This window comes from Adiantum capillus-veneris, chromosome 26 (assembly GCF_014529385.1).
Source record: "Adiantum capillus-veneris isolate H3 chromosome 26, ASM1452938v2, whole genome shotgun sequence".
Taxonomy (NCBI): domain Eukaryota; kingdom Viridiplantae; phylum Streptophyta; class Polypodiopsida; order Polypodiales; family Pteridaceae; genus Adiantum; species Adiantum capillus-veneris.
In genome coordinates this window covers 37,102,589-37,129,811 of record NC_140956.1, presented here as the reverse complement: position 1 = coordinate 37,129,811, position 27,223 = coordinate 37,102,589, and the positions used below count along the sequence as shown (strand labels likewise).

Below are 27,223 nucleotides of genomic sequence, written 5' to 3'. Positions count from 1 at the left end.
CACTAGCCTACTTGCACGGAGGAGCGCCTGAGATAGCCCCTTGTTTGGAACCCCATGGTTAGCACTCAGCTAGGCCACTTGGTTGGTAGTAGGCCTCATGTTTCTTGGGGTCCCATGGCAGAGGGTCCAACACGCACTTTAGGTGACTGGTTACAGTTCTCAGGTTTGTCAGAGGAGCTTCAGAGCATCCAACTATAGGGCATGAGAGGGGTGCAGAGCATGTGTCAGGACATCACAGCGGCAGTACCAGTTGAGTGGCTCACATCTCTCGAGGCAGCTTCGCCCTGATGGGATGGGGGACTTCACGCGACTGGAGGTCCTCATCTCAGTTCGGGCTTGCTCAGAGAATGTACCCTCCCTGTTTTTAGAGCTACAGGGCGAGGGTCGTTTACACCGAATTACAATAGAGGCCCCACATGTTGCAGAGTGTTGTTTTGAGAGGATCTGAGTTGCGTGCATCTGTGGGAGGACTTGTGTCATAGATCCTGACCCAGCAGCTCTTGAGACTGGCCACTAGAGGCTGTGGGCTTGGGAGAGCTGTCCACTGGCACGAGTGCAGTGGGATTCTGGAGAGTGGTTTTGGAGGGAGTCTTTCTCCTCAGCCGACTATCCAGGTGTCCCTTTCTTTCAGTACACTATTCAACTGGGACGTCACATACTGGTAGCTCTGAGAGAGACTTGTCCTGGTGCAGCACCTCATTGGCAGGAGGAGGGTCTCACAACTAAGTTCTTGTCGGCTTTTTGGGCGAGGTTGTGGGACGCCAAGCAGCCGCGGCGAGTCACGTTGGTCAGTGGTTGGTTGCACATAGAGCTACAACAGTGGGGTGTTGGCTTGTACACAGTGGTCTCTCGGCAGCATGTGCAGCTTGTGACCATCCCTTGGAGAGCGAGCGTCACTGTCTTTGGGATTGCCCTATGGCACAAGTTTGGCTTCGAGTCCTTCGGCTGATGCCAGTTCTTTTCACTGCACGATAGTACATGTGGGGGGCAGCTGCTTGGTCCACTCTCACGGGCCCTACACTACAGTTTGAGCTATCCTTCGCCAGCAGGATGATAGTGATACAGGGGGTCGACCTACACTCCAGCCTGTTATAGAGCTTACCCCACAGGATTGGTGCAGTGAGAGAGAGGTGTATTGGGAGCTCGTCCGTGACCTGACACTCTGGTTCATCTGGTGGGCCCGGTGTTGGCTCGCCTTGTGCCACCAGCGGAGACTGTTCGAGATTTTTGGCTGGAGCTGATCCATACTCTCAGGGGACAGTTCGAGAGACTCTAGGGCAGCTCTGACTGCATGCGGGGGGCGGGAGCGCTGAGAGGAGTTCCTTCGACTCTTGCGCCCTGGGTCTTTCTTCACCATGGTCAGTTGTGAGCTAAGCTGGCACTACCGTCCACCTGTGTAGCTTTTCCCCCCTCCCATTACCTGATATGGCCTCATAATACATATGCTGTTTTTTTCATTGGAGTCTCTCTTATGAGTGTTGTAGCCCTCTCTAGTAGAGGTGGTTGAAGCCCTATGGGCAGTTTCATTAACTAACAGAAGGATATTTTTTTCGGAAAAAAAGTAATTCGTATCTATGTGTTATGACCTTTCTTGTGGGTACATGCGATGATAAAAGCGTGCTAACAACACAAGATCATCAATGTCATGTATATATGGCATGCAATCGAGGATGTTTGCGATTTCAAGAGGGGGGTATGTCACAAGGACGTGGCAATTGCTAACCTTAGTTGTTTGTTTCTTTCGCTTGATTTCTGTTTAATTTTTGGGACCCTCTTTTTGAAGTTGCAAATGGTCGGACATTGTATGGCCAGTGTGAAATGGTCAATGGCCGAGAGTTTCATCCGCAGACGGGAAGGCCTTGTCGCCACGAGTTGGCCCGGGCCGACTGGCCTTGGAATCCAAGCAGTAAAAGTATGTCTAGGCTCTACTCAAAGTTTGAAGAGAAGATCACCCGATAACTGGGCTACATTGCATTTTTGGATGTGGTCCCAGTGGTGATAGATGCTCAGATGACTAGTGAGGCCGTGGAAGCATCTCCAACAATTTAGGAAATTGCTATTTTGGGGCCATGAAATCTGTTCGTGTCATTAGCTTCGGTGACAAGAGGAATATTTTATTACTCTGCCGCTAAGTCAACTGAGCAACTGGTTGAGATATTTTTAGACCGGAAGGTACAAATGTCACAAGGTGGGCACCACGTGCCAATAGAAAAGAATAGACTGAACAGACTATTAGCACTTCAAATAACAACTGAACTGAAAGAGAGACGACACATGACACGGAGTGGCGGAATTCCACCCCAGAGAGTATTGGCCTCAAACCTTGGCGCCCCTTTCTGTATTTCTTTATATTGCATCAACACAGTACAAGCCGGTATCCCAGACTCTGCATCTTCGCGAAGAAGCATGCGAGAGAATGAGCCCTAGCCTCATATTTAAAGGCCCTTGGCCTGAAAAGCAGTTACAGTAAAAAGCCTTTAAAACTCAAAAGCTTCTGGTCCAAAAGCAAAGCCAAAAAGCTGTCAGCGCAATTTACGGAAATCCGTACAGCATGCCACGTCATCAGCCAGCACAAAACAAGGAAATCTGTACAACCTGCCACGTCATCATGTTAGTGCAATTTTCGGAAATATGCCACGTCATCAGTTTTTGCGTGTGTGCAGGTCGTGTTTTATTTTAATCCCTTTATGTCACTGGGGCCCCATCAGACGGGGTCCCATAAGTGGGTAAAACTTCGTCTTCTTCTGCTACTTGTTCTTCTTAGGGTTTAGGCCTCTCGGCCGGCATATGTAAGTTGGCCCCATTCTTTAGGCTTTGACACATCAGCAGTTTGTTACAACAAAACAGGAAAACCATGCATGAGTGCCATTTGGCACATTTTTGGGCACTTTCGAGCTTGAGAGAGAGAGAGAGAGAGAGAGAGAGAGAGAGAGAGAGAGAGAGAGAGAGAGAGAGAGAGGCATGAAATTAAACTTGGGGCTGCATTTTCAGCCGTATGGTGGATTGTTGCAGGTACCAAAGCTGTTGTGTGTTTGCCTACCCTCTATGTACAGTGAAGTGCAAGAACTGAAGCCTTGCACATCATTCACTACTCTCTCTCTCTCTCTCTCTCTCTCTGTCCTCTGTGCAGTTATGTGATGCCCCACAAGAGGGATTTTCATTTGACCTATGTACAGTTGTGTGGTCATATGCTTTTTGTGCCGAGGCAAGTGCCTCTTTGAGCAGGAATAGGCTGCTACTCCAAAAGCAGGCACCGGTGAGGGTAATAACCTCCCCGTACAGGTGCTGTTTTGGGATTGTTTTTCATCCATATGGATGCCAAAAGCATTGGGAATAGTGCCCTACTGTTAGAGGACAGTAATGGGGTGCTTAGGGCTGAAAACAAGTGAAAAACAAGTAATTACAAAGAGCTGTAATTACTGTTTTTGAGCTTAAAACATAGGGTTTATGCCATTAGAAGCGAGTCCTGGCATGGGGGTTTGTTGAGAGCAAGTTTGGATCCGTTATGTTGTGGAAATTTTGCTAGAACATGTGCCATCTAGCTGGATACAGGTGAAGATCCCCAAGACTCAGCTTTGTAACTTTTTACCCTCTTAAAGAATAAAGAAATACCATAAGGGGTGCCAGTCTTTGGGGCCAACAGGTTGTCGGCGTATGCTTGGAGCGCTCCAACTTCCAAGCTGTGTGTGTTGAAGTGTCAATTCCCGTTACAGGTTTTATCTGCAAAGTTTTGTGTGTTTTAAAGTTTTAAGTAAAGTTTTGGGTGAAAGCCAAAGTCTACCGTCCTACGGGCCGGTTTCACTCTCTCTCCAAGTTCGGTGATTTTGTAGTTTCTGCTCGTGTGTTGCTATTGATTCCTCGCTTGTAGTGTCCAATCCTATAACAAAGACCAAGAGGGTTACCACTCCTTGAGCCTAACCCTAGCCAACCTAAAGATTCCACCCGAGGGGCCTAAACTCTACCAGAAGCAGAAGAAGAAACCAACTTATAGGTTCTTGCCGAGTGGCCTAAATAATCCTAACCCAACCCAACTTACTGTACCCTGTCCGATGGGGCCTAGAGTATAGCAGACACGCGCGCGTGCGTGCACACACACACCCCAACTCAATTTGCGTAGAGATGATGGTGACGTGGTAGCGTACGGATCAGCCCGCAGTTTTCGGAACCGCATGATGACGTGGCAGCATGTACGAACTAGCCCCATGGGTGCTAGCTTTTGGACCAGATGCTTTTAGACTTGATGCTTTTTATGTAACTGCTTTTGGGTGAGGCCAAGTGCCTTTAAATAAGTCTCGTGGGCTCTCTCTCTCTCTCTCTCTCTCTCTCTCTCTCTCTCTCTCTCTGTGTGGCATCTACCCCTGGGAGATGCAGATCAGAGCCACATAAGTTGTACCTTGTTGAAGCAATATAAAGAAATACTGAAAGGGACGCCAGGGTTTGGGGTTAGTGCCATCTTGGAGTGGAACTCCGCCACTCTGAGTGTCATGTGGATTCTTTCTTTCGTTCTGTTTAGTTGTTTTGAAGTGCCTAAAGTCATTTCCGTCTGTTCTTTTCCATCGGCATGTGGTGCCGTCCCACTACAAAGATTCTTTCAGAGCATGTTCACTTTGTTCTTGGGGTGAAGTAGGGATGCCCACTTTCTTTGACTTTTTTTGTATTGTATATTGATGAGATTTCTGACTACATTGAGATTGCAAGGGATAGAGGGGCACAATTGTTAGGTACATGGATACCTCTATTGGTTTATGCCGTGCTTATTTCAGAGTCTCTAGAGGGTACAGAGAGACATCTAGATGTATTAAATGCTTATGCACATGATAATGGGCTCTCCATCAACCTTGGGAAAACCAAGGTGATGGTATTCAATGCTATAGCACAGTGGGTTAGGAGATCAACACCTATTTTTACAAATGGAGTAAGTAGACTCCTATGCATATCTTGGTGTTGTATTCAGTGGACCTACTTCCTCTATGAGAGGTGCTGCAGAGGTGAGATTGATGAGGGGATATGCAACATTAGGAGGACTAGGGAGGATATGTTCATTGGTGTAGTCTCAGGAGCTACACACTAAGCTGTGGCTATTTGACGCTATGGTCAATTCTAGCTTGCTTTATGGAGTGCAGATATGGGGGCCTAGCCTGGATCATCATAGTGTCATATGCGATTATTAGAGTTGAGATGATGCACACCGAATGTAGTGGAGGCCTTTGCTAGATCAATGTCTTTCATTCATAGCACATGGCAGCTCCCACGTGACAAACATGCACGACTAGTCCTTGTGTCATCGTGATAGTTGGCCAGTGAGGGTGATACTTCATGCATAGAAATCATCTTGGTTTTAGCTACATGGGTACAAGCTGCCCCCTTATCAGTATTCCCTGGATGCACTATCCCTCACCCTCACACTAGCAGGATTCGCAGTTATGATCTCATTCAGCTGGATACTAGGAGGACTTGGCTGTCACATGAGTTGGGGACTTTTATTGAGACCATCTTCTCTGCACGACAGATGGTAGGTTTATCTCATGCTCCAGGTGTATGGACACCCACCTACCTCGTGTCCAATTTTCATTGTTTTCTCGATGAAGTGGTTGATTAGTATAATTATCCTTTTGCCATTGTTATAGCACATGACAGTTAGCTGAAATGCTACATATGCGCATGTGCGTGTGTACACACACTGGGCGCGCATGCACGCCTGCGCGCACACATACGTGCTTGAATGTGTGCATGTGTGTATATTTGTGTAATGTCAGCATATAGTAGTGTGCATGTGCACGCATGGTGCATGAGCAGCTTTAGAATTGTACATCCATATTATGGAGGTGCTAAAAACAACATCAGGTGTTTACCAAAGGGAAATGTTCATCGGTTAAAAAACCTATTTTTGCAGAAGCGTGAGTCGAGTATCCACAAGTATGAATGCAAGTGCCTTGTCACGTTAATGGCAGACAAGGGGCGAGATCTTACCCCTACTTTGAGGCTGATGCTAAGGTTACTCATAAAAAGGTTCTTGGAGAAGGATAAGGTACATATACATTTGGCATGCTATTTCTGTATGGGTCCTCCATTTAGCTGAGAAATTGCCAATCTCACAGCTAGTTTAGGAAAAACTAACAACTACAGGTTTTGCAGGCTGGTATGGAGAACACTTGGGATAATTATGAGCTTGTGGACGCATTGCCTACGCGTATCTTTTGTATTAGGGATTATTTTTTGTTTGTTTGCTACTCTAAAGACATTTAAGCATGAAAAATAGGTTTTACAGTGTTTTTTTAATACAGAGAATTGTAGGCTGAGATTTTAAGTCTGCTAGTACTGGTCCTACCTTGACACCACCAAGATTTTGAAGAGACTCCAGAGCAACAGCTTGTTCTATATGCACAAATGGCAAATTTAGTGAAATTGACGTTCGTTTTTGAAGATGTTGATATCAAAGAGATTGCCAACAACTTTTGCAGGGTATGTCCAGTAAGTGGGTTGTAATACTTGTTTTGTGGTTGTTGAGCATGAAAAAGGGCACAGAAGTATTTGGTTTTCTCTTGGCACGTCAATCAGTTAAAACAGAACAAGTGATAAAGAGCACACAAATGTGTGGTGCTGCCTTAAATGCTTGATATAATCCGTCATGTCTAGGCAAATGCTATAGAATGCTCAAGTGTACCGTGGCCCATGAACTGATTCGTGAGAAAATGCATTGCCTATCCACCCTTTTTATTCACAAATGCTAAAGAATGCTCAAGTGTACTGTGGCCCATGAACTGATTCGTGAGAAAATGCATTGCATATCCACCCTTTTTATTCACAAATGGAGGTTGTAACTTTTGTGGCTTTTGTCCAATCCATAGTGCTTGTTGCATTCGTTTGTCTGGCACCCACATCAAAATTTATGCTTCAATACAATGAATGCACTTACTCCTATTACCGTTTTTTCTACCATAGTGTCAAAACTTTAGTTGCCTCTACCCTCTTGAGGTCACTGACAGGATAAAAAAGACTTCAGATAAGCACTAAATAGCCAGGGATTTTCTGTTGACTGCTATGGCTCCCAGGAAGAAAAAGTGGAGCATTTGTTCTTGTCCTGAATCTGCTCAACTGCGATAAGTGAGCCGCCATGGCTTGGAGGAGTGGAGGTCCACGATGGATACTCTTATGTTGATGATAAGTCATGCACACGTCATGGATAGTATGTGTCTGTCTTGATTAGTATGAACTCTTCATGGAGACACACCATACCACTGGGGAGATTTTTTGTATCTTCTCGTTTCATTTATAAACCCAATCTACAGTGGTGTGAGCATGCACTCAACACTTTTTGTTGGCCTTTAAGATAGAAAGAAAGAAAGAGTACTGGATTAGCAGTTTTTCCCTCCTGATTGGTCTCTAGGTGTTGGCTGTCATTCAATGTGGTACGTGTTACATCACCTTGTAGTGCTGCATCTTCTCTAGCTCTTGTTTTAACCAACTGCAAACGCTTAGCAACTTTCGATTGTCGGGCTGGGATGAGCAGCCCACATGTGCATGGTGGCGTAGTGGATCATCACTCTTGACCTCCCAAGGAGGCCTTGAGGTCATTGATCTTGCTTGTAAGAGGAGAGCCTTGCTGGCGAAGCTTACCGTTTTGAGGTCTCCCTCTGGACAATGAGCCTAGGAAGGAGGTCTTCATCCACAAGTTGCAGCCTTGAGCTTCCCCAATGGAAGCTACACGCCATTAATCAACAATCAATGAAATCTTGGTCTGACAATTTGGTATCGAACTCCTCCAGGTACCTGAGATAGACTAGCTTGTTCTAGAGAGAGAAAATTAGTCTCGAGACAAAAAGATTCTAATGAGAGAAATCTAGTGCATGGTTTTTTTTTCTTTTTCTTGTAGGCATTGGCTTTGATACTAACCAATGTAGTAAGAAGAAACAGCGTTTTGGGGGCCCGAAATGGAAACGCCATTTCTTCACCCTTTCGGACCGGAAGAAACTCCGTTTAGAACCTTATTTTTCTCAAGGGTCAATTTGAAGGGAAAAGACAGGGCCTTGAGCGCCTGCTCCAGACTGAGGAGCTACACGAGGCCCTCAGGGCACTCCCGAGGGGTAGTTGCCTAGGGGAGGATGGTTTGACTGTGAGTTTCTTCGTGGAGAACTAGGAGGTGCTTGGTCGAGACCTCTGTAGTGCCTACCAACATATTTTGCACACTGGGGAGATGCGTGACAATAGGTTTCTTGTAGACTATAGGTCTACCTAGACTATAGGTGGGAAGACCGTAGGTTGAAGGTATTGAGTTTTTGTCATATAAATTCTGAAGTTTTGTAGAAAATGAAATTATGATCATTGACGTATCTTTCTATGCTTCTTGTTTTAAGTATTAAATTGGTTTTTGCTAATAAATAAAAAAACCTCGTTTCTTAACCGTTTTGATCGAGGTCAAAACTCCGAAACTCCGGATTTTCCAGTTTTCATTTCTGCCGTTTTCGTTTCGGGTCGTCACTATGCTGATCACATGGTAGGCTTCCAGACTCAACCAGTTTGTAGCTAGCTTTATTTCCATGGATTCACACCTCCACCATGCACACCGCACATGAATAAATGATTGCATAGGAGCATACAATATACATGGATTTGACATGTATATTTTATTTTCTCTTACCGTTGGAATTTTGAGCTCTCTTTTTGCTTGATACCCACAATTGATCACACTTGCTTTGATTTTAGGGGCGGTATGTGATGGGCTATAGGTTAGGGTTTTTGTGTTTAGACTAGACATGCAATTGATCACTTTGCAATTCTGCCATACATACAGACAGATCTGCTTGTCTAGCCCTTGAGTCCTCCTGACAGCTAGTGCTATAGGGGGATACAACATGCTGGTATGGAAGATGACACCATGGTCTCAATCACATGGTTACAACATGTATAGACTGCCTCTGCTCCAGTACTCCTTGGATGCACACTCCTATCTCTCACACCATGGACAGAGTTCACTAGACTCATACGTCAGGATCTGCGGAGCACATGGATACAACCGACACAAGAGTTGGGCTTGAAGATGGATTTCTATAGAGAGCATCTTCTCCAACTCAGAGATGATGGATATGTGATTAGACCTGCCTATATGGGCACTCGATTATCCCATGGGATATGATGTGCTATTGGTCAGATGCATGCATCATCGCATCAGTTAGTGTTTGAGATTGACAGATTTAGGAGTGTACCATCAGAGGCCAAGATTTGTCAGTTGTGTCATATAGAGGCAGAGACAAAGTTACATCACATATGTCATTGTCCGGTATACTATGAGATATGAGGCCGCTTTCATTGTCTATTCAGAGAGGGCTTTGGACCGTTGGCTAGAGTCATGAGATATCAGGATTAGAGATGCCTCGGGTTGTTTTTGCTAAAGCGGCGCAGACAGAGGGAGTCTCTTGAGGAGATCAGGCAGTGGGAGACATTCACAGAGGGAGATCACTGACTTCCTTACAACAGAAACTCGACAATCAGATGAGCAAGCTTCACAGCAGACTTCCGAGCCCACCTATACCAAAGGTATATTAGTTGACAGAGCCATTGAGCTTGGTAGAGCTAGACGCCCATGTCTACAAGGGCGACCATGACATCAATGGAGGGGCCCATCTATACCAGAGGTATATTAGTTGACAGAGCCATTGAGCTCGGGAGAGCGAGACGCCCACGTCTACAAGGGCGACCATGACATCGATGGAGGCTTCATCAAAGGATCAAGAATATTCTAGTACGACATGGGAGACGTCCAATACAACTATTTATAGAGGCGGAGATTGACGATGCTCTTCAACCACCGATGCAATACATTCTTAGACAACGCTCAATGCTAGGCATCCTCGGACATTGATGATGATGATTTTAGTTTTTAGTTTATTTCATTTTTATTTTGTACCCAGACATTGTGTCACAAAGTGATGATGTGGCAGGTGGTCGGGCAAGCCCCAGAGTAACTGAATGGATGAAGCACCGGCCGTGGGGCCCGAAACCCTAAAAGACGGAAGCTTGAACCCTTAAGGAGAGTTCCGTAAAATGTGTTGACATGCGACGTGGTAGTTGGTACAAATGGTGACGTGGTAAGACTGTACGGATTTTCGGCTTTTACGCTGCTGTGCTGATGTGGCAGGACTGTACGGATTTTCGTAAATTATGTTGGCAGCTTTTGTAGTTTTTAGTGCAAGCTTTTGGGGACCAGAGCTTTTGGGTGAAAGTGCTTTTGAACGTGACGCGTTTTGGGACTCTCCTTTTGGGCATCCCTTGTACTGTTTAAAAGAGCCCTTGGGGTCTCACTCTGTAGAGCATTTGGACACAGAGTCTAAGAGCAGAGGAAGTGTCCGAGATTGCTTCACATCCAAAATGTGATCAATTGTTGGAAACCAATTTCATTTAAACATCATGCATTGACTTCTACTTGTATTTTTCCCCTAGTGGAAAAGAATTAATTGGTTCGGAAGGCCTCGCTGATAGTGGGTGGCTATTCTCACTTTTTCCCAGTAGGAATAAAGGTGGTGCGTATCGAACCCTTGGATCTCGAACCACAACATGGAATCGACCTACATGATTTCAAGCGTCGCTCAGAGTCACCCTGCTTTAAATCTAAACAGCCACCTTGTTGTTCGCCCCTTTCAATCTGCTACTCTTCCTGCGAGGACAACTTCCGCTTTTCTGCACTCGTTTTTCCTTAAGCTTTCCTCCCCACCTGAGAGGAGAATCAATGGCCACTCGCCATCTCGAGTAGGTCTCATCAATCGGGAAATTCTTCAAGTGTTTCGCAAACCTCGGGTCTCTGGAGTACTTGATCAGTCTTTTCACACGTGTGTCAACCCTTGTACTCAGCTCTGGCAAACTTCTCCCTGAAAATTTGCCCAAATCTTCATTCTTTTCTTCAGTTCCCGCACCGGATTTCAACTTTTCTTCGCCTCCCCCCTCGAGAGATGTTATTTTTGTCAAATTCTTCGCGAGAACCCATGTGTGAACTGGGGTTCTTTATGGCTTATTCCATGTAAGACAGAGCGATGAAGACAGGAGCGTGCCCGATGCGCTATGGACGAAGGGTGGAGTGGCTAGTAAGTCGGACCCCCGCGGCACGAAGTTTCTTTCACAAAAACCCGCCTGTGCTGCAAAAAGGATCGGATCCTCGGAAGAAGAAGAATCTTTCTGAGCTTTGATACCACTGTACTAGGTTTGGACACTCCAAGCGAGAAATCAATAGCAACACACGCAAAGAAACTTCAAAAAAATCATTGAACTTTAACAGAGAGAGAGAGAGTCCACATGGCACGGCGGAGTTCCGCGTTCAAAAGCATTGGCCCCAAAGATTGGCGCCCCTTTGGGTATTTGGTTATTTATTGGTTACAGCAAGGTAGACATTGAAAAAGAGATGTATGCAAATGCGGAGACCTACCAAAAAGCTATGTATAAAAATATGAGGAAAGAGTTGGACAAAGAGATGCTTGGTAAACGTGACAAGATGTACATATCATTGAAGGTCGAAATGTAGACTATAGTGAGGGCGGAAGTGATTGCAATGGAATGCATGATGCAAAAAAGATTAGAGGATGCACTTGCTGCTTTTGAATCTTGGAAATCAAAAAATGGAAGAACGCATGAATGAAAAGGATGCATTGATCGAAGCACTTAAGGGAGAACTCGTAGCTTGCAAAAATACCCCCGCAAAGTAGGGAGAAAATCAACCCTCAATGATAAAGGAGCTGGAAAGCATTAAGGAGCAGATGAAAACTCTACGTGATGAGGAAGATCAGAAGGCACGAACAATTTCGGAGACACGGAGGCCACTCTACTTTGCAATATACTATTTTGCCCCAAGCACATCTCATTATGCATCGCCCAAGGGGCAGTCTCCCTACATGATATTGGATGAGGACATATGGGAGTTCTCTAGGGATGGATATGTCATTCTTCTGGATAACTCGTATGATGAGTAGTGCCGACAGAGCCTGACTTCAGAGAGAGGTACTTTTAGGAGTCATCACTCATAGGCAGTCACGGATTGCTTCTCGATGTTTGGTGCGACAAAAGAAGAGGGCTTTTCTAGCTCGATTAGAGTAGGATTTCTACCAACTGTTTTTGAGCCAGGATTTAGGCGGGGCATGGCGACTCTTCCATGGGCATTCTTCCCCACGACTCATTACTTCTATGGAGGTATGGGGTCAGTATGGATCATCTCTCTACACAGTCTCAGGGCAGCCACCCCTTCCGGATTTGCCAGAGCCATGCCCACACACATGTGCTTTCTTAATCGCCGAGATTGTAAAGAAAGCCATTGAAAAGATGAGGATCAAGAGAGCATATGATCACGATGGCCTAGTAGGAGAGCATTTTATACATGCCAGAGATCTGCTTGCAGAGCTTCTAGCACTGATGTTCAGGCGTGCCATGTGCGATGGCCTACCTGACTCCTGAGGGGTTTTTTGATTTGGTTCACTCCACTATCGGGGTGAAACAGTGGTGCCCGCCGCTATCTCCTACACTATTTGGCACGTATGTGGATGAGGTTTCTAACTACATTGAGAGGGATGGTGATAGGGGAGCATAGTTGGCAGGGACATGGATCCCACTATTGTTATATGTTGATGATATTGTGTTGATTTTTGACTCCTCGGAGAGGATTCAACATCACTTAGATGCTTTGTACACATTTCCTCATCATATTGGATTGTCTATTAACCTAGGGAAAACGTGTTTAATACCTAACCGCAGTGGGTTAGGAGGTCAGCACCCACATTTACATATGGCCAGGAGACGATGGAGTATAGAGATGCATACACCTATTGTCGGGTAGTCTTCACTGGACTTGTGTTTTCATTGAGGAGAGCAGCGGAGGCTAGACTGACGAGAGCTTATGCAGCCTTGGGAGGATTGGAGAAGATGTGTTCGCAGGTTGAGTTTCAGGAATCTCGAACAAAGCTCTGGCTTTTTGACACTAGTGGCTTCAGCTATGCTTTCCGGGGTTCAGATTTGGGGACCCTCTGTGGACCACCATGGGTGATCTGGTAGCACTGCTGGATGGAGATGTATGGAGAGGCCTCTAGTCTTTATGATCTCTCGAATGATTTGGGCTGAGGCCTCAACGCCACCTGAGATTATTCGACCCGAGCTAGCTGCCCCCCTCTCCTCGTCGATGCACTTACTAGATTAGTATTTGTAAGGACATGGGTCCTACGGGCAATGCCACCGGCACGGCCGGACAGTGTTTATGCTAGGGGGAGGCTATAAGATAGCATGGTTTGGTGGAGACTAGCACGGGGCATTATTCTCGTCCTTTCACTGGTATCCGAGCTATTCTTGGGAAAGGGGAAAAGTGGGCTGCATGTGCATGTGATGCACATCTCCTCTCCCATGATCTGCAAGCAGGGAAAACGACGCCTCCGTAACGTAGCTAGAAAGAAGACAGACACAGAGTTCTGTGCGCAGCACAGGAAGGTAGACAGCGGACAGCGATCGCAGCCCCCCCACTTACGCCCTCCACAGTGCACGACTAAGACGGGCGACCAAGGCAAGCTCGATTGGCAACTCTACGACGTCGAGGCTCGTTGGCTGTGCACGTAGGAACACCCTCTAAACCCTTGTATGAAGGAGGGTTGAACCCATCCCATGAGGGTAAGAGGCCGACACTCTACCAGCCAAGCTATTGAGCCTTGTTGTATACAACAAGGAAAGATAGCATACTTGAATTGACAAAGAAAGCTAGAAGGAAAAGAAAGCTACAAATTTCAAGAAAGTAGTTTCACCCTTCCTTTTCACTTCTTAGAGAAAGACAAGTTTTTCTTCAAAATTCTTGTTTCTTCAAGGAGAAAGCTTCACAAGTGAACAAAAGCCTTCACAAAAATGACGGGTTTTTGTGAAGAATCAACGAAAGTGTTCTTATGAAGAACAAGACATGAAGCGCTACAATTTCTGCAAGGATCACATGCAACGCAAAAGTCGCCGGGCATAAAAAACACAAAGACTTCAAGCTTTACAAGGTACAAGTTGATGTCATAGTTTTTTTCGTTCGTGTACGGAAGGCCTGCCGTACTGCCGTACGGGTGCGGGTACGGATGAAGTACGGAAGAGGATTTCGTACGTGCAGCCAGCGTGGCAAAAAATTTGGGCAAAAAAGTTTCGGCTGCATTATTTTGGCCGCGAGCTCGTATAGTCTGCAGGCGAATGTCTCTGCATAGAAATACAGAGATTGCAGAGACACTCACACTGTCACAGAGCGTGTATGAACTTGTGAGGCTTGGACATCAGCCCGCGGCCCGCCCATTCTCTCGAGTCTCCGCCCTCGGGTCGCACTCTCTCTTGCCTCCAACCTCTCCCCCAACACATAGCGCACCAGCCAGCTTAGTACTCCAAGTGGCAAGGCTCAAGCTCGTTGCACCATCTTCCAAGTTCCAACTTCCAAGCCGAATTCTTTGCAAGTTTGCAGATGGGCCGAACCAAGCGTCCCGAGTGGCAGTATGTGCAGCAAGTGAAGAATCTTCCAAAAGGAAAATGGACTTGTAAATGTAATTTTTGTGGGCATTCATGGGACGGTGGTCCTTTGCGTATCCGTGCACATATTTTGGGCATTGCTGGCCATGGTGTGGGAGGCCCATGTGATGAGGCCCCAACAGATGTTGTAGAGATTGTCAGAAGATTGCATGCAGATGCAAAGCCAGAGAGAGAAGACAGAGCTGCTTTTGTAGATGCACTGGTCAATGATTTGGAAGGAGATGCCTCTCAAGCTCAAGGAAGTGCTTCAATGAGTACGCATGCTAAGGGAACAACTAATGTAAGTGGCTCTTCCAAGTCCAATGTGGGGTCCTCAAGCAAAAAGAGGAAGGTTTCTCAAGGGGGTTTGGCGAGTGCATTTGGCTTGCAAACACGGAAGCAAGCAGACCAAGCCTTGTGCAGGTTTTTTTATACTGAGGATGTTCCTACATGGAAAGTAAGGAGCCCTTACTTTTTGCAAATGGTGAAAGCTATTGGGCAAGCAGGTCCTTCGTATGTTCCCCCCTCTTATCATGCTTTGCGCACCACAGAATTGAATGAGGTTAAATGCGTAAAGACTGAGATCATGGGTGTACGCGAGAAATGGAAAAGATATGGATGCTCTATAGTTTGTGATGGATGGTTTGACACTAGGCGCAGGCCTATCATTAACTTTCTTGCATGCACTATTCATGGGTCAGTGTTTTTGAAAGCTGTAGACACATCTGGGGAAACAAAGACATCGGAATTTATTTTTAAGCATCTCAAACAGGTTATCAGAGAGATTGGCCCAGCAAATGTTGTGCAGGTATGCATGGACAATGCAACCAATTGTGTTGGTGCTGGGGAGATGATTGAAAGGGAGTGGAAACACATTTTTTTTACCAGATGTGCTTGCCATTGCTTGGACCTTTTGTTTGAGGACATTGGACAGATTGGTTGGGTTGGAAAAGTGCTTGAGGATGCAACAAAGATTGTCACATTTGTGACAAGAAAATCTACTGTGTTGGCATTGTTTCGGCAACTTAGCAACAAGGACTTGGTCAAGCCGTCAGCCACTCGATTTGCGTACTACTTTATTATGTTGGCCAATCTTGTGGATGAGAGATGCATGCAAGGTATGCGCAAGCTTATGATTGATGACAAATTTGTTAAGATGAAGAGATCCAAGACTCAAAAGGCTACTGAGGTCTCGAACATTGTGTTTAATGCATCCTTTTGGCAAGAGGCAAGGCTGATTTTGAAAATGTGTGCTCCGATTTTGAAAATTCTCCGTTTGCCTGATAGGGAAGGAGCCACCATGGGGCTTATGTACGAGCTTACGGATCACATGGTAGAGCAAATTGAAAACATGCAAGGCATTGATGCTGCAAGGATGAGAGAGATTAGGGATCTATGCATTCAAAGATGGAATATGTTGCACACACCGTTACATGCTGTTGGATACATGTTGCATCCCATATGGCGAGGAAGAGGGCAAGAAAGTGATGGCGAGGTGCATGAAGGATGGATGGCATTCTTGGACAGGTACACCAAGGGTGATTTGACCTTGCAAGGCACCCTAATTGATGAGTTTGACATTTATAAAGCTGAAAGCAAGTCATTTGCTCATCCAATTGCAAAAGATGCATTGAGGATGCAAGAGGGAGTGAAATGGTGGGAAACTTTTGGGGCTTGCACACCTGCTTTGCAAGCTCTTGCTTTGAGAGTGCTTTCGCAAGGGACATGTGCCTCTCCATGTGAGAAATTGGAGCACCTTCTCTCTCATTCATACCAAGAGAAGAAATAGGCTACTCCCATCTCATACAGAGAAGCTTGTGTACATACACACGAACTTGAGGCTCATATCCAAAATCAAAGAGCGCGGCTATGAGAGAATGGAGGTCACATTGGAAATGCTCAATAAGGAAAAAGATGAGGACCGCTTGCTTGCCTTGCAAGAGATTCAGGAGGCCATTGCAGAGAGTACTACAGATGCGATAGAGCCTATTCCCATTGCTGGGACCAGTCATATTGGAGCATCATGCTCAGTTGGTGGTGATGAGGATGAGGATGAGGACGAGGAGGAGGATGATGCTGCTTATGACGATGAGGATGTGAGCTATGGTGAGAGTTAGAGCTCACTGTGCCTGGCCGCCTGCTTATGGAGTCTGGACCATGGTTTTTGACATTTACTTATGCGGCATGCCGTTACTCGTATGGTGTTTTGTTCACTGTTGACTCTAGAGTCTACAGTTTAGATTCTAGCCTCTAGTCTCGCCTCCCTACTTATGTTTTGGATTCAACCTTTAGGAGACTACACTCCTGATTCCTGAATGTTTTTGGCTTGCTTCTATTGTCCTGACTCTTGACTCCTTTCTGTTTGGAGGTTACTTTATCAATCATTACTTAGAGGTCTGAGGCACCATCTTGATTCTCTCCAGTCTCGACTCTCCAGACTCCTCAGTCCACTTTTAATTTCTAAAGTTTCTATGGTTTTAAGTTTTAACTTTTGTTTGTCTATAAACTTATAAAGTTTTAAACATGGTGGTGCAGTAAGTATTTCTACAATTACTATGTAGCATCCTAAGACTGACATGTGGAATTTTGGGTGGTTTGATCTGTACTTATTCCGTACTTCCGTACCCGTGTGCGTCCGACGTGTGATTGACGTATGGAAAAACTATGGTTGATGTTTTTTCTCTCTCTACATTAGTGTGTGTTTACCATGGCCTGCGAGGATATCGCACCTACGTACACTTTTGATTTTGACTTTTGATTTTGAGCAAGCACATCAAAATCCGGGCACCACGGGTGCTGCCGACATTAATATGCATGACTATGATGATCTAGGGGATCATGGCCTTGTAGATATGGTTGCTTTCAAGACTTCGGAAAATTGTCAAAGCGTACTTGAACGCAACCTCTCTGCACTAAATGCAAATGTTACAAATCTTATTGAGCTACTTGTGAAATTTATGAATTCATAGACGGCTCAAGGAGCCCCAGTTGGCAGGGTTCAAGGAACCCAAGCTCGCACGACTCAAGGAGTCCAAGAGACAAGTGCTTCAGAAGATGTAGAAGGTAGCAATGCATTTCTTAAGAATATCACCATTCTTGAGTTTCACGGTGAAGAGTGTGATCGCAACAAGGATGCGGTCAATACGTTTTTTACACAATGGTGTGATATTCATAGGCTGAGACACACCCTTGATATAAAGACATCTGTGGAAACAAGTCTATCTCTTAAAGGTGAGGCCTACAAGTGGTGGATGACATTTCCAATAGATGCTCGTTCTCCGTCTTGGGCTGCATTTCAAGCTTCTTTCTCCAAAGAGTTTTTGGACTCCAATGAAGAGGATAAGAATTGGTTAGCATGGGATGCATGTCGGAAGTCTGGCCTCTCTCTCACTCGGTATCTTTCCAAGTATTGGGAAATCATATTAAAACTAGAAGGTCTAGATGAATTCCAAAAGATACGAGGTTTTAATAGGGGTCTTGAAAAAGACTATCGTCTTCATGTCAAGACCCAACATCCAAAAACTTTGGAAGTAGCAATCGGTCATGCCCAAAGATATGATGATGACCAAGAGAGGAAGGGAAATGTTCCCTACTCTAAGAATAATTTTGCTAAGAGCAATGTGGCTAAGAGCCAATGACGAGGTAGATCTTCCACACGTTCCAAGAGGAATAAGAGACAATCTACCTCTCCACGCCCACAAGAGGCTAAGAAGCCTAGGCAATCACGAGATACTTCACGTGGGTCTCTCAGCATTGCTGATTTTGAGTGTGCAAAGAAACACAATTTGTGTTTCAGATGTCTTTTGGACCAACATAACAAGAAGGATTGTCCTCTTTTGCAAGGCAAAGAAAAGGCCATGCACACGGTGCAACGCCTCACATTAGATTCATCTCCTAAATATTGTGTTTTAGAGGTTCTTCGTATGGAAGAAAAGCACAAGTGTTGTATGCTTGCTTCAATGTGGCAGCCCACCTTTGGCCCCCATGAGTTGATTCGCATGCATGGCATTATTAACGGACAACGTGTTCGTATTTTAGTGGATGATGGTGCAACTCATAACTTCCTGAACTATAAGCTAGTCAAGAAATTGAAGCTTACACAGACTCCCTGCTCACAAGTATGTCAAGAAGAGGAGCCCAATAACGCAGTTTTGACCAACTCAAGGTAGCTGTAGCCACTGCTCCCATCCTAGCAATCGTTGACCCACTTAAGCCGTTTGTGGTAGAAACTGATGTCTGGAAATGATAAAGAAGTATGGGACAAGGAAATGGTAGTTCAAGGGGTTGAGCTTATTGTTGATCATACGATGACCCTTGACTTTCAAGTTATGAACATGGACCGTGTTGGCGTAGTTTTAGGACGGGAGTGGCTGCATTGTTTAGGAAACCCATTGCACACTAGTTATGAACACAACTCCTTATCCTTTATGGCCAATGGTAAACATGTGCTTTTGCTTGATGAGAAAAATATACCATCTGTATCTCTTATATGTACAGCCGAGCTTTCTATTTTACAGAAAGAAGATTTAATAGATGAAGTCTTTTTGTGTTACTACTTGTCTCCAAGTCTTGTGAATTCTCAAGAGCAAAGTGATGGGAATTCTAGTTATGGTATGCAAAGTGCAATGAATTTTAATGATAAGCAAAGTGTTAACAATTCCAAAGAGCAAAGTGCGCTCAATTCTAATTCTATTGAGTAACGTGTAACTGTTGTAAAACAAACATTACGGGAATTACAAGATTCTCCATCCTAGCATAACTCTAGTTTACTTTCTCCTTTTGCACGGCAAAAGCTGACCCACTTACTGATGCAGTATAGTGATGTATTCTCAAGTGATTTACCATCGGGTTTACCCCCTACATGTGATGTGCAAATGGCATAGGTGTCTTGCCGGGCACTAAACCGGTGAGTAAACCACCTTATCGTATGAGTGCTAGTGAGGCCAAGGAGGTTGAAAGTCAATTGGCTGACTACCTCGCCCGTGGTTTCATTAGACCTAGCACTTTGCCTTGGGCATCACCAATTCTATTGATAAAAAAGAAAGATGGTACTATGTGCATGTGCATAGATTATTGCGGATTAAACGCCATAACCATCAAGAACAAGTATCCTGTGCCTCGAGTGGATAAGTTGTTTGATCAACTCCATGGAGCAAGATACTATACAAAGATAGATCTTTTTCAGGATACCACCAGGTGCGTATCCTTTTGAAAGATATCTCTAAAACTGCCTTTAGAATACGGTTCAAGCATTTTGAATTTTGGTTATGCCTTTTGGTTTAACCAATGCACCAACTACATTTATGACACTCATGGATAGCGTCTTACGTCCCTATCTTGGAAAATTTGCTGTGGTTTTCCTTGATGACATTCTCATAGTAAGACTGAAGATGAACACATAGAACACTTACGATTAGTGTTCGAACAGCTACGAACACACGCCCTGTATGCTAAGCAAAGCAGTGCGATTTCTTTAAAACAGAGATACATTACCTCAGTCATGTGATCTCTTATTCTAGCATCAAGATGGACACTGACAAGGTCACTGCCATTCTTCGATGGCCACATCCCAACACGGTTGAGGAGCTTCAAATCTTCTTAGGCATGGTTGGATTTTATAGACAATATATCCATGACTATGCCAAAATCGTTGTTCCTATGACGGATCAACTTAAAGCAAAAGGTAAGACCTTTTCTTGGGAAGACGCCCAACATCGTAGTTTTGACCAACTCAAGGTAGCAGTAGCCACTGCTCCCATCCTAGCAATCGTTAACCCACTTAAGCCGTTTGTGGTAGAAACTGATGCAAGTGATAAAGCAATTGGTGCGGTACTTCTCCAAGAGGGAAGACCTATATCCTTTGAAAGTAAAAAGTTGGATAGATCTCAACATAATTATTCTGTCTATGAGAGAGAGCTCTATGCCATAATTCACGCTTTACGAAAGTGGCGACACTATTCATATGGTGCCGAGTTTGAAGTAGTTTTTGACCATGAGAGTATAAAATGGTTTACGAAAATGGACTTGAAGGGTCGTAAAGCTAGATGGGTGGAGATCCTTCAAGATTATGATTATAAGCTACGATATCGCAAGGGGCGATAAAATGTAGTAGCGGATGCACTAAGCCGGATGTCTTAGATTAATTCACTTGCTTTCACGGAAGTAAAGAGTGAATTTTTGGAGTCATTACGTGGCAAGTGTGCACAAGATCAATCATATGCTAAAGTGTGGAGGGGCCACACGTCTCTGTATCGCCAGATCAACATGTTTCTGTACGCGCATATAAAAACTCCAACACACAGAGCTCCACCCCTACTCAGGAAGAGCTTAAGCGATGGAATAATTTTTCCATTGATGATGGCTACTTACTCCACAAGGGTAGAGTATGTGTGCCAAAGGACTTAGACACTAGGGGCTAAATATTATTTGAGTGTCATGATAGTCCAAGTGCTGGTCATCCAGGTATTCGTAAGACGTATGCCTTAGTTCGACGACAATTGTATTGGCGAGGCTTACATCATGATGTTCAAGAGTACGTACTAAACTGCCAAAAGTGCCAAGGTAATAAGGCAGAGCGTCTCAAGGTAGGTGGCCTTTTACATCCTTTAGAGATTCCACAAGGTAAGTAAGAGAGTAGCTCTATGGATTTTGTAGTAGGACTGTCTATTACAAATCGTGGCCATGATTCCATATGGGTAATTGTAGACCATCTAATAAAGATTGGTCGATTCATTCCCGTTAAGACTGCGGTTAAGACACCGGAATTAGCACGACTATTTGTAGAGTATATATATAGACTCTACGGTCTTCCAGCTAGTATCATCAGTGACAGAGATCAAAAGTTCGATAATCACTTTTAGACAGCTGTGTTTCAAAAGTTGGAAACTACACTTAATCTTAGTACGGTGTGAGCGGGATGGAAACACACACAACGCCTCTATAATCACCCGATCCACACTCTTGGGATAATACAACACACACGATGGGGCACCACTCGGCTTACACAACCCACCTGGCCGAGACAGGGAACACATCGATGGAGTGAGAGAAAAGAGACTATCCATTTTCCCACACAGAGACAAACACACATACACATCCCCAAAAAACTCAGCTCAAAAGAGGAAGATTTCTGATGTTTAGATACAATTGAGCTTGGGCCAACACGAATGGGGCAAATAGCTCACACAATATGGATGAAATATGCCAGATACAATCACAAATTAGAGCAGAGTCTTCGCTCATAAGAGAAACTTACACAGCCAAAACAATAGAAAAACAGTGAGGAATTTGGCAAAATGGACAGCGCCATTGTGTCCGGAACGGCCAAAGACCCCAGTCTACAATATCAAAGTGCTGAAATCTGACCTCGGATGAGCAGTTTATGGCCAAAACAAGCTCGAAAAACAACAAAAATTGAGTTGCGGCTGTTCCTCCTCCTCTCTCTACGTTTTGCTGGTTTTTCCTCAGGTTTTTCAGTGTCCAGACTTCACTTTATCCCTTGGGCACCTTTGGCCTTTTGATTGACCTCAAATGGACCTCGAACATGCCAAAAAATGGCCACGCAGGGCATTTTTGTCACCTTCTACATCCATCCGCACCGTGGCACTCAACTTTTCCCAATGATGCATCCCGCAATCGCGTGAAGTGGCCCCCAAATATAGTTCTTATGATGATCTTTTTGCATAATCACAAGAAAACACTCTCGTTGTGTCCTCGTTTACCACGTGCAAGTATTGACTCCATTCGACCTCCTGATGCTACTGGATGCTATCTGACGCACCTGCTTACCTCATGGCGTCGACCCGCTGATAGCTTCCTCGAGAAGTTTTACGCTCTACCAACTCCTCATTATTATAGAAAAACACACTGATACTGGTGACGATGAAAATCGATGTACTATGTACACGTTGTCCTATGTGTACACATGTGGGCCCCACGTAACCACATGGCTCTGGAAAATGGGCAATTCTTTATTTGATGCACCATGCATGTGTATGTACATATGCGCAATCACTTCTTCCAAAAAACTCCTAACATAATTTGTCTATCCCCTAGTCTGCTAGAGCATTCATGCTCAACAGCAACATTAGTGGATGCTCATTCCACCTGGATCCCACACAAAAACACTTGGCCTTCCTTGCATCAAAAGCTTAATCCGGCTTCCACCTGGTTCCCAAGGAAAACATGTAGAGATACCATAATTCAATCTTGCATCAAGAAAACCATCAATTACTTTGGCATAGACCTGCATGTGCAAATATATTTCCTTCTCCATAGCTGAGAGGTCTCCACTCATCATTTGTGTCATCAATTCCTGCTTCTTTGACAATTCAACCTTGATTTGCATCAGCCCTTCAATCACTTCATAAGGTCCTTCACTTTCATCTTCAATCTCATTTGCAAATGCAACTAAACGAGACTCATTGATTTCTTTGTCCATCTGAAGAAATGCAACATCAACATCTTCATCACTGTTGGTAGTACTATCACTGTCCTCGTCAGACACAGTGGAATAGTCTTCATCACTAGACTCATCCTCATCTTCATAAAGTTCCTCCAATAGTTTGCTTGTGTCCATATTATATAGCTTCTTGGCACCTGTCTTTCCATAGAGGCTAATCGTACCACGTCTCTAATCTTGAATAGCTCCCACGCAAGTAACCATGGTCTGCCAGTATAATAGGATATGCTCACAACCCCGCACCCCGCTGGCATCACATGAAAATCAACTTGTCAGATCCTCCTTTAAGTAATAGCTTAATTGCCCATCCCCTAGTGGAAAATCTGAAATATGAAACTTGCGACGAGCCCTTCTTTTCCTCTTGGCCTTGACATCCTCGTCTTCATGGCTCTTTCCCTTCTTCTTGCTAAGACTTGGGCATTTCTTTCTTCCTTACCCCATGTCGTCTGTTGGGTTAAAGGCCTAAATAACCCCTTTTAGTACATTTTTATACTTTGTTTAGGTTCAATATGAACCTCTATTGAACTTGGACACATTTTTTAAAGGTCACTTATAATAAAAGTGGGAAAACCCAAAACTCACTTATTGAGTTTTTTCCCAAAAACGTGAGTCCTCTCTCTTCTGCTAGCGCTTCCTCTCCTGCTAGCCTTCACCTCCCCTCTCTGCACACACATTGCACTTCCTCGCGTGCTCTCACTTGCACACACCGCCGCGCGCTCATCAACTGGTATCAGAGCCTCGATTAGGGTTTGCTCCCAAACCTGCAAACACTGAATTTCAGCCAAGAAGGTCAACTTTCACGCAAGATTTTGCAATTTCGTCGCCAAAGGACTCGTCCCCGGACACTAGAGAGCTTCGACAACCCAAATTTACCCAAAACAGACAGAAATTAGGTCAGAAACAGGAAATTACAGGCTATGACAGCAAAATACAGGTTTTGCAAATGATGTATTAAGGTGTGGGAATACTTTTGCTAAGTCCCCGCTACCCGAAAATCTTGAAATTGCCGGAAAAACAAGCCCTAAAACAGGTGTTTTAAGCAAATTTCAGATTTACGCAGGTTTTTGCAAGTGTTTTTATGGTGCAATTACATTGGGGAAAGTGCAAATAGATGCAATCCATGCACATTTGACAAATTTTGTCAATGTATGACCATTTGTGGCTCAATTTCATGCAATTTTGATGCTACAAATTGGGGCTTTTATGCTTACATGCTTCTAAAGGCTGTGTATTAGCCTTATGTATGTCTTCTGAGGCTAAAAACAACTAAATTTGTTGTTTTCGAGCACAAATTCGCTCGATGAAATTTCCTGCGCATATATTTCAGAAATTGAATTTTGTGCCCAAATCAACCTATTTTGCCCCAAATTGCTCCTGTGACCATTTGGAGCTGTAGTGCACATCTTTGTGAGGCTATACTCCGATTTTTGCGCATTTTGCCCAAAAATTCAGCGTATTATCCCTCTTATTTCGTGCAACTATGGCCTCATCTTCTTCGGATGTGAAGAATCTCTTCGAGATTAGAAGGTTTGATGGTACAGGTTTTGATCTTTGGAAAGACAGGATTCAAGGAATCCTATTTCTTAAGGATTGCGAAGGGGCACTTGAACAGGTGAAGCCACAGAATATGACGGATGAAGCATGGGTTAGGATGAACAGGAAGGCCGTTACATACATTAAAATGGCCATGACCGATGAGACCGTCATTGATGTGAAAGGTCTCACGACTGCTTTTGATGTGTGGGAGAAGTTGAAGGGAATGTATGAAAATACAACGCCTGTCAACCAGGTACACTTGCGAAAACTTGTTGGCATGCAACTAGATGAGTCCAAGAGCGCGGCAGAGCACTTGTCCTTATTCGCAGGTACATTGTCGCAGTTATAGGATTCTGGCTTACCCCCTTTTGATGATAAGCTGAAAGCTATCTTTTTGCTTGTGACCTTACCTGAGTCATGGGAAACTTTGGTGGTTTCGTTGTCCAATAACCCCAATTTGACCTTTGATGGTGTTAGGGGTTCTATCTTGAATGAAGAAATGAGGAGGAAAACAAGTGGAGAGGGAGGCAGCTCTGCCAACATGGTTAGAGGCAGGACAGAAAAGAAGAATGCTTATGCACAAAGGAGTAAGAGTAAGAGTAAAGAAAGGGGAAATGCAAGCAAAGGCAAGGGTGATGTGACTTGCTATCAATGTGGCAGGAAAGGTCACAAGAAACCCGATTGTAGGTACTATAAAGCTGAGTTAGAAAGGATAAGAATGGTGGAGACGAAAAGAAAGAGAAGAAGGAAGTCAAGGCAGATGCACAGGATAGCTCAAAGGACAACGAGAAGGCCAATGTGGCTTCTAGTGTCGTGATTGAGGAGCTGTCAGATGTAGAGGACATCTTGTGTGCCACTTTGTCAGATGATAATGCTTATGACTTTGATGCCTCTCTAAATGTTCATTCACACGACATGCAGATCACCAAGAGTTATCTTATTGATGCTTTGTTGACTGTCAATGATGCATTGTCCCAGACTTGGATTGTTGATTTCGGTGCTTCATTTTATGTGACTCCTACCAAGGAGTGTTTCTCTACTTTTGATGCGGGCAAGCGTGGCCATGTATACCTTGAGGGTATTGGCACTGTGCATCTTTCCATAGATGGCACAAATGAGCTTGTTTTGCATGACATTCGATATGTGCCGGGAATCAAGAAGAGTCTGCTTTCTGTTGGTCAGATGGATATGCATGGTTACAACATCTTGTTTGAGAGAGGGTCATGGAAAATAACTAAAGGCTCAAGGCTGATTGTAAATGGCACAAAGAAAGGGACACTTTACTGCATGCGTGGAAAGGCCGTGTTGGGCAAGTTTATTGCATTGGCTGAAATTAACTCTCACATGGAGTTGTGGCACAAGAGGCTTGGCCATATGAGCCAAAAGGGCCTTTCTAAGCTTTGTACTTTGAACAAGCTTGATGCTAAAGGCACAAAGCTTGACTTTTGTAATGAATGTCAATATGGCAAGCAAGTAAAGCGTTCTTATTACTCTGGTGTCTCTCGTAAATCTTGTGTGCTTGATCTTGTACATTCCGATGTATGTAGCATGCCTACTAAGTCTATGGGTGGTGCATGTTATTTTGTCTCCTTTGTTGATGATCATTCTAGGAAAATTTGGGTTTATTTTCTTAAGTCTAAGGATGAAGCCTTTGCTGCGTTTAAGAGATTTCATGCATTTGTGACCACCCAAACATGTAGAAAGCTAAAATGCTTGCGTACAGACAATGGGGGGGAGTACACAAGTGCTGAATTTAACAAGTTTTGTGAAAATTTGGGCATTAAGAGGGAGCTTAGTGTATTGTTTGCCATTGTGGCTGCTCTTGATTTGGAAATGGACCAAATGGACGTACATACCGCTTTCTTGCATGGTGATGTGGAAGAAGAGCTTTACATGAAGCAACCTGAGGGTTTTGTTATCCCTGGCAAGGAACATTTGGTATGTATGCTCAATAGAAGCTTGTATGGGCTGAAACAATCATGTAGACAGTGGTACAAGAAGTCTGATCGCTTCATGCTTAAACATGGTTACAAAAGAAGCCATGCAGACCATTGTTTGTATACCAAACGTGATGAGGATGGCAGCCCTATCATTCTTGTGTTCTATGTAGACGATATGTTGATAACTGCAAAGAAAAGAAGCACTGTAGATGCTCTTAAAGGGTAGCTGAAATCTGCGTTTTCAATGAAAGACCTTGGGGCAGCTGAACATATACTTGGAGTACGTGTTACACGGCAAAGAGACAAGCGCCTATTGTATTTGTCGCAAGAAAAGTACATTGATAAGGTACTGGACAAATTTAACATGGTTGAAGCAAAGCCTCTTGGTGTGCCATTACAGCCATATGTCAAGATCTCCAAGGATGATTGTCCCAAGTCAAAGGAAGAAGCCAATGACATGCAAAGTGTGCCTTATGCTTCAGCTTGTGGTTCACTTATGTATGCTATGGTTGCTACTAGGCCTGACATAGCCCATGCAGTGGGAGTTGTGAGCCGATTTATGGCTAATCCAAGCAGGTTGCATTGGGATGCAGTGAAGTCCATTATGAGGTACTTGAAAGGGACTAAAAACAAATGCCTCTGCTATGGTAAAGGACCAATGGAGTTGAAGGGATTTTGTGACTCTGACATGGCTGGTGATGTGGATACATGGAAATCCCCAAGTGGCTACATATTTACTCTTGCGGGAGGTGCTGTTTCATGGTGTTCTAGATTGCAAAAGATTGTTGCATTGTCTACTACA

The 27,223-nt window shown here is 44.4% G+C and overlaps 2 protein-coding genes across 7 annotated transcripts in view; both read left to right on the top strand.

Moving 5' to 3' along the window:
* The window catches only part of LOC147423275 (histone-lysine N-methyltransferase ASHR1-like), a 122,097-nt gene that overhangs the window by 68,900 nt on the left and 25,974 nt on the right, over positions 1-27,223 (top strand). For 4 of the 6 annotated variants that reach the window (XM_086501258.1, XM_086501257.1, XM_086501255.1 and 1 more), the window contains 3 exons: positions 5,894-6,028; positions 6,136-6,190; positions 6,344-6,471. In XM_086501258.1, coding sequence (XP_086357384.1) covers positions 5,894-6,028; positions 6,136-6,190; positions 6,344-6,471 — 318 coding nt within the window. The remainder of the gene's footprint in view (positions 1-5,893; positions 6,029-6,135; positions 6,191-6,343; positions 6,472-27,223) is intronic. The other 2 variants (XM_086501261.1, XM_086501256.1) reach the window with 1 other exon arrangement.
* Positions 14,441-16,273, top strand: LOC147423276 (uncharacterized). Its single transcript, XM_086502355.1, has one exon. The coding sequence runs from the start codon at positions 14,441-14,443 to the stop codon at positions 16,271-16,273; it is 1,833 nt and encodes a 610-aa protein (XP_086358481.1).